At 50.4% G+C, this 17,128-nt stretch overlaps 2 protein-coding genes across 2 annotated transcripts; both read right to left on the bottom strand.

Moving 5' to 3' along the window:
* Nucleotides 1-287: 287 nt before the first annotated feature.
* On the bottom strand, nucleotides 288-1,214 carry LOC311200819 (olfactory receptor 14A16-like; the record flags this gene model as incomplete). Its single annotated transcript, XM_084275124.1, has 1 exon — nucleotides 288-1,214. One exon carries the CDS (start codon nucleotides 1,212-1,214, stop codon nucleotides 288-290), a length of 927 nt encoding a protein of 308 aa, XP_084131250.1.
* Nucleotides 1,215-14,522: 13,308 nt separating this feature from the next.
* LOC311200831 (olfactory receptor 14I1-like) lies at nucleotides 14,523-15,464 on the bottom strand (the record flags this gene model as incomplete). The annotated part of the gene is made up of 1 exon (XM_084275136.1): nucleotides 14,523-15,464. The coding sequence occupies one exon, from the start codon at nucleotides 15,462-15,464 to the stop codon at nucleotides 14,523-14,525; it is 942 nt and encodes a 313-aa protein (XP_084131262.1).
* Nucleotides 15,465-17,128: the final 1,664 nt, after the last annotated feature.

The following is a 17,128-nucleotide window of genomic DNA, read 5'->3' as shown; positions in this document are numbered from 1 at the left end:
ATAACATCAGTATGGGTGGAAACACCTGAATGCCAATGGAGATGATAGAGGCAGACTGGTGGTGATGCAGGTACAGGGGAAGGGGAGTGTTTCTCCTGCTGCCATGTCTGAGTCAAACAAGACCTGGAGACACTGCATGAGGAATGGGATGAAGGTGTTATTACATCAGAGACAAAACAGAAGGAAAAAGCCCACAGAAACGAAAAGTCCCTACTAAATACAGACTGGTCCTAATGTGAGTTACATGACCAGCGATATGAAGAAGGAGATCAGCAGTTTATTGCTGCTTAGAAGCATCCAGTCACCAGTTTCCACAGGGCATCCTTGAGCTCCTGGTTCCTCATGCTGTAGATGAGGGGGTTCACTGCTGGTGGAAACACACAGTAAAGGAATGCCAATACCAGGTCCAGAAATAAGGAGGAGATGGAGGGGGGCTTCAGGTAGGCAAAGAAGGAAGTGCTGACAAACAGGGACACCACAGCCAAGTGAGGGAGGCAGGTGGAAAAGGCTTTGTGTCGTCCCTGCTGCGAGGGGATCCTCAGCACAGCCCTGAAGATCTGCACATAGGACACCACAATGAACACAAAACAACCAAAATACAAACAGGCACTGACCGCAAGGACTCCAGTTTCCCTGAGGTAGGCATCTGAGCAGGAGAGCTTGAGGATCTGGGGGATTTCACAGAAGAACTGGTCAACAGCATTGCCCTTGCAGAGGGGCAGTGAAAATGTATTGGCTGTGTGCAGCACAGCATGGAGAAACCCACTGCCCCAGGCAGCTGCTGCCATGTGGACACAAGCTCTGCTGCCCAGGAGGGTCCCATAGTGCAGGGGGTGGCAGATGGCAACGTAGCGGTCATAGGCCATGATGGTGAGAACAAAGTACTCTGTTGAGAACAAAAATGTAAAGAAAAATATTTGAGCCAGACATGCTGTGTAGGAAATGGCCCTGGTGTCCCACAAGGAATTGGCCATGGCTTTGGGAACAGTGGTGGAGATGCAGCCAAGGTCAGTAAGAGAGAGGTTGAGGAGGAAGAAGTACATGGGGGTGTGGAGGTGGTGGTCACAGGCTATGGTGATGATGATGAGGCCATTGCCCAGGAGAGCAGCCAGGTAGATGCCCTGGAAGAGCCAGAAGTGCAGGAGCTGCAGCTCCCGTGTGTGTGCAAAGGGCAGGAGGAGGAACTGGCTGATGGAGCTGCTGCTGTTGGACATCTGCTGCCATCAAGTGTGGAGACCTGGGCAAAGAGGAAAAGCACAGTGAGACATTAGGGAACTCTTCTCTGAGAAAAGCCTCTTCCACTTCATAGAGAATATCATGAGATTGGCTCTCTGGATTCAGGAGGACTTTGGGAACGTCCCTTTTGGGAGGTATATTTGCTGCTGGCTTGAGCGTGCCACTGCTGGGAGGAGGGTCAGCTGTGGCTCTGGAGAACTCAGTCCTGCCTGGCAGCAGTCAGTAAATAGAAGGATGGAGTGATCTCAGACTAAATCCCCTGTGGATAGGAAGGAGCTTTTCAGCACTGTCACTCCAGTGTCACCCGAGGGCAGAGCGGAGCTTTGGTAATGGTGGGACAAAGGCAGCAAGGACAGGAAGGGAAACAGTGAGAAACAGTCCAGCCAGGGCTGCCAGGACAGGGACAGACAGACAGGTACTCGCAGGTTTCTCAGACTGAAAACGTGGAAGTCTGGGTGCAGAGTCTGTGCTGGGTGGCAGAAACCAGGGGGTTGCTGTGGGAAAGGATTCAGCACAGTGGGTGATGTCAGGGAGGTACCAAATCCCCACTGCCAGGGCATTGCTGGGAGCAGCTCACTCTTCCTCCTCGCCAATGTCTCTGCTGCCTGGAGCTGTCCCTGCAGCTGCTTCTCTTTGCCCATGTCACCTCCCAGTCTCTGCTCACAGACCTCATCCAACCTGCCCTGTGCTCAGCTCTGCTCTGCAGACCCCTCCTGGCATCAGGGCACTGCCCCAGGGAACCTCTGTGTGTGCAGGGCTCAGGAGAAGCTACAAAGTCTTAATAAGATTTGAGTTTTCATTGCATATTCTTTGGGGAGAAATAAGTTCTCATCTACCACAGCACAGCCCACAGGCGAGGAACAGTCAAAGCAGACACTGCCTTGCAGGAAAATGCTTCCTTGATTTTTTTTTTCAAAGTCCCTTTGCAATTTCTCAAGAATCAGCTGGAGCTGGGAGCAAAGCTGACCCAGGCAGCACTATCTTACTGAAGAAGGAACTTGTGCTGCTCTTCCCTTGGTCACTCCTTCAACCCACAGGTCCTTCTCTATCCCTGTGGAAAGCCCAGCAGGCAGGCTGAGTGCTGACCCTGGCAGCGGCAGAGTCCCTGCCCCAGCACACAGACCCCAGGGTGCAGGGACCCTGCTCACAAGGACAACCCTGGGCACCCCTGGGTGCACACGCTGCTTCACACCTCTGCAGCCATGCCCAGGAGAAGACAGCTGTCCTGCCCTGTCCCTCTGATGGGGCACAAGGGCATCCCTTCCATGCAGCACCTTCTGGTCCTATACAGAACCTGTCCTCCTGACAGACCCCACACACTGCCCCATGTCCCAGCTTTAGGAGATCCCTCCAGGAACAGAACCTGCATTGCCCTGCACCCACAGACATACCAGGCAGAGTGCTGTGGAGATTTCTCCTCCAGTGAGCTCTCAGCATCCATCAGCTCTCTCAGCCTCATAGGTCTCCACTCGGTGCCTCCAGGCAGTGTCCCCAGCCCTGTGTGCTTGGCAGAGGAGCTGCTCCTGGGCAGAGCTGTCTCTCTGCAGTGCTGCAATATTTCTGAGCTACCACTGTCCATCCCAGGAGCCCAGCCCAGCTCCCAGCAGAGGAGCAGGTGAAGACATCATACATTCTGTCCCCTCTAGACTCCTCCCTGGAGCTCCAGGGAACATTCTTGGAAAGAAACTGAAATTCTCACTGACTTTCCCTCCCTTGTCTGGGGAGAAATCCTTGTGTCCAGCAGAGTCCTTTCTCCTGATCAAACCAGAGCTGGGCAGGACAATCACCTTTCCTTGTCTCCCCATGAGACAGGACCCCCAGGCAGGGACAGGCAGGGGTCTCTGACCCCCTGCAAAGGTTAAGGAGCATGGCTGCCTGAGAGCTGCTGGTCCCAGTGCCCATGGGAATTACTGAGGGTGGAGGCCAGGAGAGAGTTGCTCAGACACCAACCCCTATTGTCACCCGAAGGGCCAGAGGTGGTCCAAGAGACATGAGTGGGATCAAGGTCCAATGGAGCAATGGTGAAAGAGGGCAGTGCCTGGGAGCAGCATTTTTGAGCCTGGTGTGGAATTCCTTTGGCCAACTGACAAGACACAGTTACGACCATCCATGCCCAGAGGCACCACATCTCCAACAGTAGTTCCCATCCCCATCCCAATCCCATCCCATCTGTCCTGGATCTTGCCAGGGCAGAGTTAACCTCCCCAGGCAGGCAGCACAGGAGAGCTGAGTTAGCCCAGGCTGTTTGCCACACCACTTGACATCACTCCCCCAGAAAAGGGGCTTGTTTGGGAGGGGCACTCCTGGTGCCTCCAGGGAAGTGCTAGTGCAGCCAAGTCATTGGATTGCTCATCATGTTGTGCAGTGACTGGGTCATAACTGGGTATAAGTGAAACTCACTGTGGGCTGTTCTCCTTTCATGGTGATTTGGTCAGTAAACTGTCCTTAGGCCAGCCCACTAAGGCTCTGTCTGTTTCTCCTGTGGGAGTGAGTGAGCGGCATGTGCTGCTCAGTCACTGGTTGGAGCTGAAGCACCACAGCCCTTTTTGGTGCCTAATATTAAGTCTGAAGATTTGTGATAACGGTAGAGGATGAGGTGAGGGGTGCTTTCTCCTCCCCTTTTCCCTTTAGGCTTTTTACAGCATCTGTTGAGAACGTTGACTATCCCTGGGATGTTCAGACCAGCATATGTGTCTTGCTCTCTCTCCTGAATGTCTGTCTGGACCTCTGTGTTACCAACAACTGTTCCAAGAATATTGCCAAGAGGTCTTCCCTGGGCTGAAGGGTCAGGGGTGGCATGGGGTGTGGGAGGGCATGAAAAAATACCTAGACAAGGAAAACAGATCCAGAGGCACTGTGGCTGCCCAGGCCTCAGACACCAACACCACAGCTGAGCCAGAAAGATCCCTTACAACAGGCACTGGAGCTACCCGTGCCTCAGAGAGTGCAGCACCTCCAGTCTCCCCAACAAGCACCATGGGTGCTCAAACCTCAGAGGCCAACCCCAGAGCTGATCCAGACAGCCAACCAGTACGACTGTCAGTCACCTCTATCCAGAAGGAGAAATACATGGAGAAATCAGTCCTCATCGTGAGAGATGATGATGAACTCGGACCATTGCAAGGATCTGAAGAGGCAATACCAGAGGTTATAACGCTACACTTGTCCTTGAGCTGAGAGACATGAGAAAAGACTTCAGCCGCCTTCCAGGGGAGAACATCATCACCTGGCTACTGCGATGCTGGGACAATGGGGCAGGCAGCAGGGAGAAGGCAGGGAGGCCAAGCAGCTGGGATCCCTGTCCAGAGAAGGAGGCAGTAGCAAGGCAATTGGAAGGAAGGCTCAAGTTCTCAGCCTCTGGAGGTGACTTCTATCAAGGGTAAGGGCAAGGTACCAGTTCATTGAAGATGTTGTGTATTGGCCGGACAAGTGGATGACCATGGAGCGAGATATCCATTATTTGAGGGAATTAGGCATGTGAGAGATGATTTAGTGTGATCCTGACAATTTGCAGCTCTGTGCATCCTGGGCATAGACCTCCTCTGGAGAGGGCGCTTCCAAGACCCAAAAGGGTACCAGTGGGCTTTTGGAATAGCTGCCTCAGAGATAGAAGAAATTGAACGAGTGTCTCTTCTGCCTGGACTGTCAGAAGACCCTGCTGTTGTGAGGCTGCTAAAGGTTGAGTACCAATTGTTACCATGATGGTGCACAGGCAACAATACCACACCCAACAGAGACTCCCTGATTCCCATTCAGAAACTGATCATCAACTGGAGAGTCAGGGAGTGATTGGTAGAACCTGCTCACACTTCAACAGTGCAATCTTGCCTGTGCAGAAGTCCAATGCAGAGTGGAGGCTGATTCTGGACTATCGTGCCCTGAATGAGGTCTCGCTGCCTCTGAGTGCTGCAGTGCCAGACATGGTGGAACTCCAGTATGAACTGAAGTTAAAACCAGCCAAGTGATACTCCACAATCAACACTGAAAATGCTTTCTTCTTGACTCCTTTGGTGGCAGAGTGCAGGACACAGTTTGTCTTCATTTGGAAGGGAAAGCAGTACACCTGGATCGACTGCCCCAGGGCTGGAAACACAGCCCCACCATCTGCCATGGACTGATCCAGACTATGCTGGGACATGGTGAAGCCTGATGAGTCCCATACAGTGATATCCCATACATCGTTGTATGGGACAGACAGCTGAGGAATTTTTTGAGAAAGAAAAAAATTATCTTAATTCTGCTAAAAGCTGGTTTTGCCATGAGACAAAGTAAAGGCAAAGGACCTGCTTAAGAAATCCATTTTTTAGGAATAAAGTAGCAGGATGGGTGTCATCAGATCCCAGTGGATGTTATCAATACAACAGCAGCTGTGTCTCTATCAACAAACACAAAGGAGACACAAGCTTTCCTAGGCACTGTGGGTTTCTGGAGAATGCATATCCCAAACCACAGTCTCAATGCCAGCCCTCTCTGTCATATAACCTGGTAAGAGAATGATTTCCAATGGGGCCCTGAGCAATGAGAAGCCTTTGAAGAGATGAAACAGGAGACAGTCCATGCAGTAGTCCTTGGGTCCATCCGGACAGGGCCAGATGTAAAGAATATGTTCTACACCGCAGCCAGGGAGAATGGCCCTACCAGGAGACTCTGGGAGAAAGCACCAGGGGAGGCTCAAGGTCAGTCTCTGGGATTTTGGAGTTGGGGCTACAGAGGATCTGTGCACTCTAACAGAAAAGGAAATACTGGCCACCTGTGAAGGGGTTCAAGCCACTTAGGAAGTGACTGGGACTGAAGCCCAGCTCCTCTTGGCACCCCGACTGCCAGTACTGTGCTGGATGTTCAAAGGGAAGGCCCCCTTCTACACAACATGCCACTTATGCTACGTGGAGCAAGTGGGTCACATTTATTACACAGCAGGCTTGAATAGGAAACCCCAATCACCCAGGAGCCCTGAAAGTGATCACAGACTGGCCAGAAGGCAAAGATTGTGGAATATCACCAGAGGAGCAGGTGACATGTGCTGATGAGGCCTCACTGTACAGTGAACTGCCAGAAAATGAAAAATAAACATGCCCTGTTCACCGATGGGTTCTGTTGCATTGTGGGAAAGCATCGGAGATGGAAAGCTGCTGTATGGAGTAGCATAAGATGAGTAGCAGAAGCCACTGAAGGAAAAGGTGAATCCAGCCAGTTAGACCTGAACATTGCTGAAAGAGAAAAAAGGCCAAAGCTCTACCTCTATACTGACTCCTGGATGGTGGCCAATGCCCTGTGGGGGTGGTTGCAGCAATGGAAACAAAACAACTGGCAGTGTGGAGGCAAACCCATCTGTGCTGCTTCATTGTGGCAAGACATCTCTGTCCAGTTAGAGAGCCTGACTGTAAAAGTACGTCATGTAGATGCCCAGATACCCAAGATCCGAGCTAATGAAGAACATCAAAACAACCAGCAGATCAACCAGGCTGCTAAGATTGAAGTGACTCAAGTAGACCTTGACTGGCAATGTAAGGGCAAATTCTTTATAGCTCGCTGTGCCCATGACACCTCAGGCCATCAAGGAAGAGATGCCACATACAGATGGGCTCGTGAACGCGTGGTGGATTTGACCATGGACGCTATCCCACAGGTCATCCATGAATGTGAAACATGTGCCTCAATCAAGCAAACCAAACCTCTGTGGTATGGAGGCTGAAATACAAGTATGGAGAGGCCTGGCAGATGGATTCCATCACTCTCCCACAGACACGCCAAGGCAAGTGGCGTGTGCTCATAGTGGTAGAAGCAACCAAAGGCTGGCTAGGAACATAGTATGTGCCCCATGCCACCACCTAGAACACCATCCTGGGTCTTGAGAAGCAAGCCCTCTGGTGACATGGCCCTCCAGAAAGAAGAAAATGGGACTCGTTTCTGGAATAATCTCATAGACACCTGGGCCCAGGAATACACCATCGAATGGGGATATCATATCCCCACCGTGCACCAGCCCCCGGGAAAATTGAGAGGTACAATGAGCTGTGAAAGACTGCGGCAAAAGCAATGGGTGGTGGAACCCTCTAGAACTGGGATCTGCACTTGGTGGGTGATGAGAAAGGATGGGGAAGTCCAGTGTGTACGCTGAGGCGTTTTAGTTCTAGGTGAGGACAGCCACTAAATTGTCGGTGTATAACAAAATCAGTCCATGGCAGATGGTCTAAATAATAGATAAATGATGTTATGAACCTCCCCAATACACTGAAAACGTGAGATCTGGGCATGGTGTAGATGTTGTGGAAACAGGGGTGGATAATGTCCTGGTTCTGGCCAGGCCAGAGCTCACCTCCCCAAGCAGCCAGCACAGGTGAGATGAGTTTGCCTGGGCTGTTTTCCACACCACCTGACATCACTTCCCCATCAAAGGGGCTGGTTAGGGAGGGGTGATCGTACTATGGTGCAGCACTCTGTTATTGTTGGGTTTGCAAGGTACTCTCTGTGTGAGTGCAATTGGGGCTGTTATTTTTCCCCTTTTATGGTGCCTTTGTCAGTAAACTGTCCTTATCCCAACCCACAGAGGCTCTGTCTGTTTCTCTTCCGGGAGTGAGCGAGCAGCATGTGGTGCTCAGCCATTGTTTGAGGCTGAACAACCACAATTTCCAAGCCAGAAGCAGTGAGCTTCTCTAGGAGAAGGTGGTGGGAAACTGTGTCCAAGGCCTTGCTAAAATCAAGGTAGACAACATCCAGAGCCCTTCCCTTGTCCAAGAAGCAGGTCACTCTGTCATAGAGGGAGATTCAGTGGGTCAAACAGGACCTGCCCTTATGAACCCAAGCTGACTGGGCCTGATCACCTGGGGGTTCTTCAAGAACTGGATAATACTGCTCAGGATAATCTGCTCCATCAGCTTCTCTGGGACTGAAGTCAAACTATCAGGCCTGTAATTTCCCTGATCATCCTTCTGTCCCTTCTTATATAGGGGGTTACGTTGACTGATTTCCAGTCTGTTGGTACCTCCGCAGTCAGCCAGGACTGATGGAAAGTGGCTTGGTGAACCCCCCTTGCCAGCTCTTTCAGCACCTTTGGCTGCATCCCATCCAGCCCCACAGATCTGTGCAAATCTCTGTGGTGCAGCAGGACCATCTCCTCCTGGATTGAGGTTGGGTCATTGTGCTCCCTGTCCCTGTCTCCAAGCTCTGGGAATTGGATTCTCTCTGTACAACTGCTCCTATTACTAAAGACAGTGGCAAAGATTTCATTAAGCACCTCAGCCTTGGCCTCATCTTTCCACAATGTTTCCCCCTGAATCTGATAGGGGATGGAGGGTCTCCCTGCTCTTTCATTTATTTAAATGGAGGAGAGATGAATTTCTAGCTGGGCTTTGGACCAACAATGAGGAGAAACTCTCATCCTGTTGTTCTTCCCTGAGCATTACACACCCCATGCTGACCCAGGAAGAGCCTGAGCAATGCCTGAAGGACAGGACCTGTCTTTCCTGGGGATGGGGGTCAGGGCTTGGCCTTTATGCTTCATCAAACCAGCCAAGGGCTTGCTCAGCATCTCAGCTGCTTGTACATTGCCTTTGCTTACCAGCCAATATGGCCTCCAATTACCTGTGCTAACGAGTCCCTTGGGAGGCTCAGCCAGCAATGGCTCTCAGCGGGACTCATTAATACTTCAGGTACTTTGGCTTCTGCTTTTGACATGGAGTTTTTTGTGTAATCTCCTCTCAGTACCTGAGCTTCAAGGACTCAGCACCAAATGCACCCCAGGGCTCATTAAAATTAAAAATCAAGCCCTAACGAGCTATGTCTCTTGATGTAATTATCTTCAAGTCTTCAGGAGATGTACAGACCATTGAAGCTGTTTCAAAGGGAGCTCAGAGTAAAATTGATTTCTTTTTAAGGGTGTAGGTTATTATTTTCACTGTAGAGGAGAGGTGACAACCTCTGACTGAGACTGATCCAGGGTGTCTCCTAAGGAGGTCTGGACTGGTCCGAAAAAGTGTCCCTTGAGGCAGTGGGGACAACCTTGCTGCACATCTCCAAAAGCCCACCATGACTCTCACCAGCCAACTGGGACTTGCATCCCTTGTCCTTACATCAGGTCTCTCTGCTGCACTCCACAGTGGGGCATTACAGCCCCTCTGTACCAGCTCCCCTGCTTTCCTTAGAGAACTGGCTGCACACAGGCAGCACACAGGGAGTTATTTTCCCAACAACACAAGAAACCTGAAAAGATTCACCATTAAATCAAACACTCCTCACTCTATGCCAAGTGCAATCTGCCACCAGTGAGGTTCACCTGCCACAAAGCTTAACCCTGTGAGAGATGTTCTAGTGAGGAAGGAGACTGTGAAATCACCACAACTCAAGAGCTGGCTAAAGACAGAATGAGTCAGACAACTGCCAGAAAGGCAAGGGTTTAACTCCCTGAAACTCAGAGCAGCAGCTGGATGGTTGGGAGGTGTCTGAATGGTCCTAGGGGAAGGGAAATCTAGAGAGCAACCAGAAGTGCTGCTGTGCAGATCCACTGTTGGAACGATGATTTCAGACACTGTGATTTGACTTTGGACAGGTAGAAATATGTGACTGACGGGGGAGATTAAATGCACAGCTGTCCTGTTTCTGGCCAAGCAGCCAGCAGAGGTGAGCTAAGTTAGCGGAGGTGACCTGAGTTAGCACAGCTGAGCTGAGTGTGTCCAGGCTGTTTTCCACACCACCTGACATCTCTCCCCCATCAAAGGGGCTGGTTGGGGAGGGGCACTCCTGGGTTCCTTAAGGGCAGTCTGAGTGTGGCTGTGGCGTTTGGCTGGTCCTTGCATTGTGCAGTACCTTGTGATCCTTTGGTCAGTAAAGTACTCTGTGTTATCACTGGATGTGAGTGTAGTTTGTGATGTGCTGTTATAATTTTTTCACAGTGATTTTGTCAGTAACTGTCCTCCTCCCAGCCCACAGAGTGTCTGTCTGTTTCTCCTCCGGGAGTGAGCATTATAACCTGACCCTTGTACATGAGTACCAAGGGAACGGTCCTAAAATTGCCTGATGCCATTTTAGGACTCTACCAGTGTCCACCTTCAAACACACTAAACATCCAGAAATATCTCCCAAACAAAACGTGCGAGGGATGAAAGATGGGTCTGGACTACAGCCTCCCCAGGTAGCACACTAGCAGCACCAGGAACCTTGGGGCTCAGGGCTTTCCTTAGAAAGGGAGCAATCCTGACAATGTCTGATGTCACTTTGGGGCTCTACCAGTATACACTTCCCAACTGCTAAACGAACAGCAATAGATCCTTAAAAAAAGCTTTGAGGGATGAAAGATGTTCCTGGATTGAAAGCTCCTGAGATAATCCACAAGCAGCCCCAGTACCCCTAGGGCTCAGGGCTTTCATAGACAACAGAATCTTCCTGGCAGTGCTCGACATCATTTTTCGGGCTCTACCAACGTCCAGGTTTGAAACTGCAGAACATCCATCAATAAATCCCCCAAAAGAAAATCAAGGGCTGAGAGATTGTCCTGCCTTGAAACCTCACTAGGTAGAGCACTATCAGCTCCAGTTATACTTGGACTCAGGTCAGTCCTAACGAAGGGAATGGTTGTAACAGTGCCTGATGGCATTTTCTGGCTCTACCAGCATCCAACTTGGAAACTGCTAAACCTCCAGCAATATCTCCCAAAGAAAAAGTGAGAGGGTTGAAAAAAGTTCCTTGGAATGGAACATGCCCAGGTAGCCAACTAGAAGCCCTGGTAACCTTGGGGCTCAGAGATTTGCTTGCTAGGAGAACAGTCCTAAGGCGGGATTCTTTATGTCACTTCCAGGCTCTGCTACCATCCAGCTTCGAAACTGCTAAAGCTCCAGCAATAAATCCTTCCTAAATAAAATTTGAGGGATGAAAGATGTTCGTAGGCTGAAACCTCCACTGTGAGAGGCAAGTAGCCCCAGTAACCCTTGAGATCAGGGCATTCCTTGCCATGGGAACAATCCTAACAGAGTCTGATGTCATTTTCAAGCTCTACCAGCGTCACCCTTAAAATATTCTAAATGTAGAGCAATAGTTCCCCAACCAAAGGTGTGAGGAATTAAAGAGGTTCCTGGCCTGAAACTCCCCCAGATAGCCCATGAGCGACCCCATTAACCTTGAGGCTCAGGGCATTCCCAGACAGGGAACAGTACTAACAGGGCCTGATGTCAATTTACAGATCTACCTGCATCCACATTCAAAACTTCTTCATGTAACACAATAGCACCAAAGCAAAAGGTGTGGGGACTGAATCCTCCCCAGGCACTGCACTAGGAGCACTGGTAAGCTTGGAGTTCAGGGCATTCCTAGCCATGAGAATGGTCCTAAAAAGCCCTGATTTCATTTCCAGCATCTACCTTCATCGACCTTCAAACATGCTGAACGTCCAGCCATAGAGTCCCAGGTTCTTTAACACCAGGTGCTGTCATTTTGTTAGAGAGAACACAATTTGGAGAGATACCTGCATGCACACATGTGCACTGTTAACAAAGTGGAGCTGCACTTCAAACTGACCTTGACAAACGCTGGGATTTCCAGACCAGAAACATCCAGAAGGTTTCCAACCAGAAGAGATCTTCTCCTCCTGACCATATTTTGTCTGGGCTGGAATGAATTCTCATGTTTGCAGCCCCCAGAGTTCTGTGGGGTGGATTTGTAAGCAAAAAAGTCTAACTAAATGTGTTTGTTCCTTGCTGAGCAGGGCTTGCACAGCATCAAGGGCTTTGGACTAATTTTGCCCCAGAAATGAGTCAACTGGGAGTGCACAAGTGCTGGGAAGGGGACAGAACAGCCCCGGCTGACCATAACTGACACAAGGGATTCTCCATACTGTATGACTACAAGAGTGAGCCCACTGTTGTGTTGCACTTGTTGTCTGCAAAGGTGGCCTGGTTTCTGCCAGGATAGAGTTGATTTTCTTTCTGGCAGTGGGTGTAATGCCGTGTTTGGGAGTTCAGATGAGAGCAGTGCTGATAACACAGGGATGGTCGAGTTGTGTCCAAGCAGTCAGGGACTTTTCAGTTTTTTATGCTGCCCTGTTTCCGAGAACACGAGTTGCACTCAGGGAGCTGGGCGGGGACACAGCCAGGACACAGCCAGGTGACCCAAACTGGCCAAAGAGCATATTCCATTCAATTGTGTCATGCTCAGATGATGGCTGGAGGGGAGAGGATCGTACAGATCCAGGACATGCAGTTTTGGGGACTGTCCAGGTTCAGGACAGCTCTGAGCTGCTCCCCCTGAGCTCTGCGTTTCAGTGAGAAACTGCATTGTGCAGCCCCAGTTTGTATATTGTGCTACAAAGTCCTGTTGTTGTTGTTAGTCTCTTTCTGCTGGCCCAGTAGACTGTTCTTATCCCAACCCACGATGTTTTGGGTGTTTTGGTTTCCTTTTTTCTCCCTTCATCCCAGCCATAATCCACCCCCACACCCTGTTAAAGAGAGAGAGTAGCTGTGTGGTACCCGACCCTCAGCTGGGATGAAACCATGACCAAAGGTTCCAGCACAACACCCGCACATCAAGGCAGCTCAGACATGATGGGAGGAGAACCGGGCACAAGAAGAATTTGGTCATTCTGGGGGAAGCCATAGCAGTCAGAGGTGCTGAACAGGGATCTGGCCATGAGCACATTGGGCTGGACTGGGAGGAGCGTGGCCACACAGACAAGGGCCCTTCTAGTCCATCTGGATGCAGCACTGGTGAGGCCACTTCTGGAGCAGTCAGTCCCAGGGTGGGGCACCCCAGTCTGGAGAAATGGGGAGGAACACTTGTGTGGGCAGTACAAGTATGCCAAGTTACAATTAGGGGTCTTGTGTGGAGGGGTTGAGTGACCATTGCTTCTATAGGTTGGGGAAGGGGAGGCTGAGGGAAGCCCTGTCTGTGGTATGTGGAAAGCACATAGGGTATCAAATCCACTGAAACTGCAGCTTTGAAGATCAGAGTGGACGTGAGGATAAAGAAATGTCATTCTGAGGGTAGTGCTGTGGTGCAAGAAGTCACTCAGAGAAACTGTGGATGAGCTGGTGGCTTTGTGTTTAGAGAAACAGCTGGTGAAGGAGAAACAGCAGAACTGGCAGGGACATCATAGGGTGAGAATGAGGATGGGAACGACAATGCTTGCCTGCAGCATGCAGGGAAACAGGTATGCATAAGGGCAGTGTGGGATGGGCCGTGGTGCAGATGGCCAAGGGTGCCAGCCAGGCTAAAAAGGTCCTGATAGAAATGAGGTCTCTGCCCCATTCTCTATGGCTGATGGCACTGCCACAGAGGCCTCAGAGGAGACACATTGTCCTCATGGCCACGGAGCATCGTTACATCCTTGAACCCACCACACGAGAGGACACCATGTGTCATACCCCTGTCCTTCCCTTGGCATCGCACTCTCCACATCAAATGGATGAGCTCTGAGACACAGGTGAGGGTCAGGATTTCCCTGCCCAAAAGCTAGAGGTCAGTGCTTGGCATTTCTGGTTCATCAGACCAAGCCAGGGTGTCCTCAGCATCAGAGCTGCCTGTGCTTTGCCTGGGTTTGTCCTCATGGCCTCCAGTTGTCTGCTCTAACGAGCCCCTGGGGAGCCTTTGTCAGGAATGGCTCCTACTGGGGTTCCAGAATGCTTCAGTGTACTTTGGGCATTACTCCTGACTTAACTTCTGGAGAGGTTTCATCATTCTCTGCTTGGTATCTGAGTCTGTAGAGTCAGAAGAAAAGACACCATGGGGCATCTTAGCATCCAGAAAGCCCTTACAAGCGTAACTCTTCCAGTCATTTTCATTAAAGAACTCAAGACTTCTACAACTACTTGGATTTTAGTTGGGTCCTTAGTGATGAAGATTTCAAAGGAATTTCCCATGAAGGACCTTTTTCAGTCACGGGTATTTTCTGTCATGGCTCAGTTGATAGAAGCAGTGACAGCAGCATTCTGTGATGGATATGGGTCTGCTAAAGAGATCTGGACAGGCAGGAAAAACAGTCTCTGGAGATCTAACCCTGCCTGGAGACCCTTGCTCTTCCCCAAGCCCAGCAGGTCCTTCACTGGCTTCCTGGGACACCCAACGCTTTTCCTGGCATCATCTGTGCTCACAGGCACAGACAGATTTCTCTGACAACAAACAGCAGTTACACATGACACAGTTTAATACCCATGAAATCTCTCTCCTCAGCTGCTGCCACGGCCAAGCAGCGTGTGAAGGGGGTCAGCTTTCAGAGGAGATTCTCTCCCAGAAGAGTTTTATTCATATATATATATATATATATATATATATATATAAAGGTTACTTATTAACAGAGAAGAAGATCAGTTGGTTGTTGCTGAGAAACATCCAGTCATCAGTTTCCACATGGCATCCTTGAGCTCCTGGTTCCTCATGCTGTAGATGAGGGGGTTCACGGCTGGTGGAAACACCGAGTAAAGGAATGCCAATACCAGGTCCAGAAACAGAGAGGAGATGAAGGGGGGCTTCAGGGAGGCAAAAATGGCAGTGCTGACAAACAGGGAGACCACGGTCATGTGAGGGATGCACGTGGAAAAGGCTTTGTGCCGTCCCTGCTGCGAGGGGATCCTCAGCACAGCCCTGAAGATCTGCACATAGGACACCACAATGAACACAAAACAGCCAAAAGCTAAACAGAGACTGACCACAATGACTCCAATTTCCCTGAGGTAGGCATCTGAGCAGGAGAGCTTGAGGATCTGGGGGATTTCACAGAAGAACTGGTCAAGGGCATTGCCATGGCAGAGGGGCAGTGAAAATGTATTGGCTGTGTGCAGCACAGCATGGAGAAACCCACTGGCCCAGGCAGCTGCTGCCATGTGGACACAAGCTCTGCTGCCCAGCAGGGTCCTGTAGTGCAGGGGGTGGCAGATGGCAACGTAGCGGTCATAGGCCATGACAGTGAGAAGACAGAACTCTGTGGAGATAAAAAAGGAAAAGAAAAAAATTTGAGTCACACATCCTGTGTAGGAAATGGCCCTGGTGTCCCACAAGGAATTGGCCATGGATTTGGGAACAGTGGTGGAGATGAAGCCAAGGTCAGTCACAGAGAGGTTAAGGAGGAAGAAGTACATGGGGGTGTGGAGGTGGTGGTCACAGGCTATGGTGATGATGATGAGGCCATTGCCCAGGAGAGCAGCCAGGTAGATGCCCAGGAAGAGCCAGAAGTGCAGGAGCTGCAGCTCCCGTGTGTCTGCAAAGGGCAGGAGGAGGAACTGGCTGATGGAGCTGCTGCTGTTGGACATCTGCTGCCATCAAGTGTGGAGACCTGTCCAAGGAAGAAAAGGCAGTAAGAAGTTAGGGAATAGTTCTTTGAGGAAAACCTCTTGTAACTCTTAGGGAATACCCTGAGATTCACTCTCTGTTTTAAGAAAGACTCTTGGCAGGTCCCTTTTGTGCTGCCTCTAGTGTGCTACTACTGGGAGGAGGGTCAGCTGTAGCTCTCAAGAGCTCAGTCCTGCCTGGCAGCAGTCAGGAAATAGAAGGATGGTGTGATCTCAGACTAAATCCCCTGTGGATAGGAATGAGCTGAGGAGTGCTTCTTCTGTCAGAACTCCCTGACATTGCTGCTGCAGTGCCAGTGAAACCTTCCCTTCAGTGCAGACTAGGAAGAGCAGGTCTGCCAATCAGCCCTCTTCGGAGCTGCCCAGTGCCGGACACTCTGTGATCACTCCCGGGTGTTCCCTGTAGAATATTATTGTCTGTACTCTCAGGGAGTTACCAAATCTTTTCTGTCATGGCATTTCTTGGAGCAGCTCCTACTCCCTCCCTGACAATGTCTCTGCTGCCGGGAGCTGTCCCTGCAGCTGCTTCTCTTTGCCCATGTCACCTCCTGCTCTGTGCTCGCAGACCTCATCCAACCTGCCCTGCGCTCAGCTCTGCTCTGCAGACCCCTCCTGGCATCAGGGCACTGCCCCGAGGAACCTCTGTGTGTGCAGGGCTCAGGAGATGCTCTGACAAGTTCTAATGACAAATAAGTTTGCACTGCCTTCTTAAAAGTTACCAGTTAAAGCTCTGCTCCCACTTCTCACCGAGTCCACAAGAGCAGAAAAATTCAACGCAAAGTCTCTTTCCCTGGAGAGGAAAATGCATCCTTGATGTTACTGAAAAGTCCCCAGGAAGTTCCCAGAGATCAGCTGGAGCTGGGACCAAATCTGACCTGCACAGCACAGGACTATAATAAGCATTAGTGACAATTATAATATGTATTAACAATAGTATAAAAGAAAGCCGTTAGCCATAGTAAATAGAAGCTTGCTGATCACTCATATTGAGAGTATCCTTGTCTTCCCTCCGTCGTGACAAATGGCGCCCGAACAGGGACCTGAAAGACGGCGAGACCGGACCTGATAGCAGGCGACTGCGGCCACGGCACGACGGAGACTGAGGTACTGGTCCTGTGCAGCCCAGGAGGTGAAAATAGGTAGCTTTGTATCTTCGGGGCTGATCAACTACCTTCATGCTCAGGCGACCGTTTAGACGGATCCTGCCGGCCACGCACCGCCGGTGTCTGTGGAAAAGGCTGCTACAGTGCACTGAGTTAAAGGGCTGACAGACAAGCGGTGTATGATTTACTTGTATGCTTTTTAGAAAAGCGAAAACTTAAAAAATAGATTGTAAGAAGGAGCTTCCGTGACTCTTGGCGTATGGGGTAGCAAAGGGATGTTTTAGCAATCACAATGAGGTTACTGAGGTGCTTTTTAGAAAAGCGTAATACTCTCGGTATAGATTGTAAGAAGGAGCTCAAGAAAAAAAAAAACAAACAAACACATAGCAGCCATAGTGTCTGCTCAATTAGAAAATCAAGGGGATAAGCCCGGAAAGTTAGTCTTGGAAAGTGATTATGTACCTACCGCCCCAACTGGACTACCGGTAACATCTGAACCCCTTAAAACATCAGGGGCTTGTG

The sequence above is a fragment of the Gallinula chloropus genome (assembly GCF_964237585.1).
Source record: "Gallinula chloropus genome assembly, chromosome: 25".
Taxonomy (NCBI): Eukaryota; Metazoa; Chordata; class Aves; order Gruiformes; family Rallidae; genus Gallinula; species Gallinula chloropus.
The sequence above is the reverse complement of the archived record's forward strand: the minus strand, read 5'-3'. Positions and strand labels throughout refer to the sequence as shown.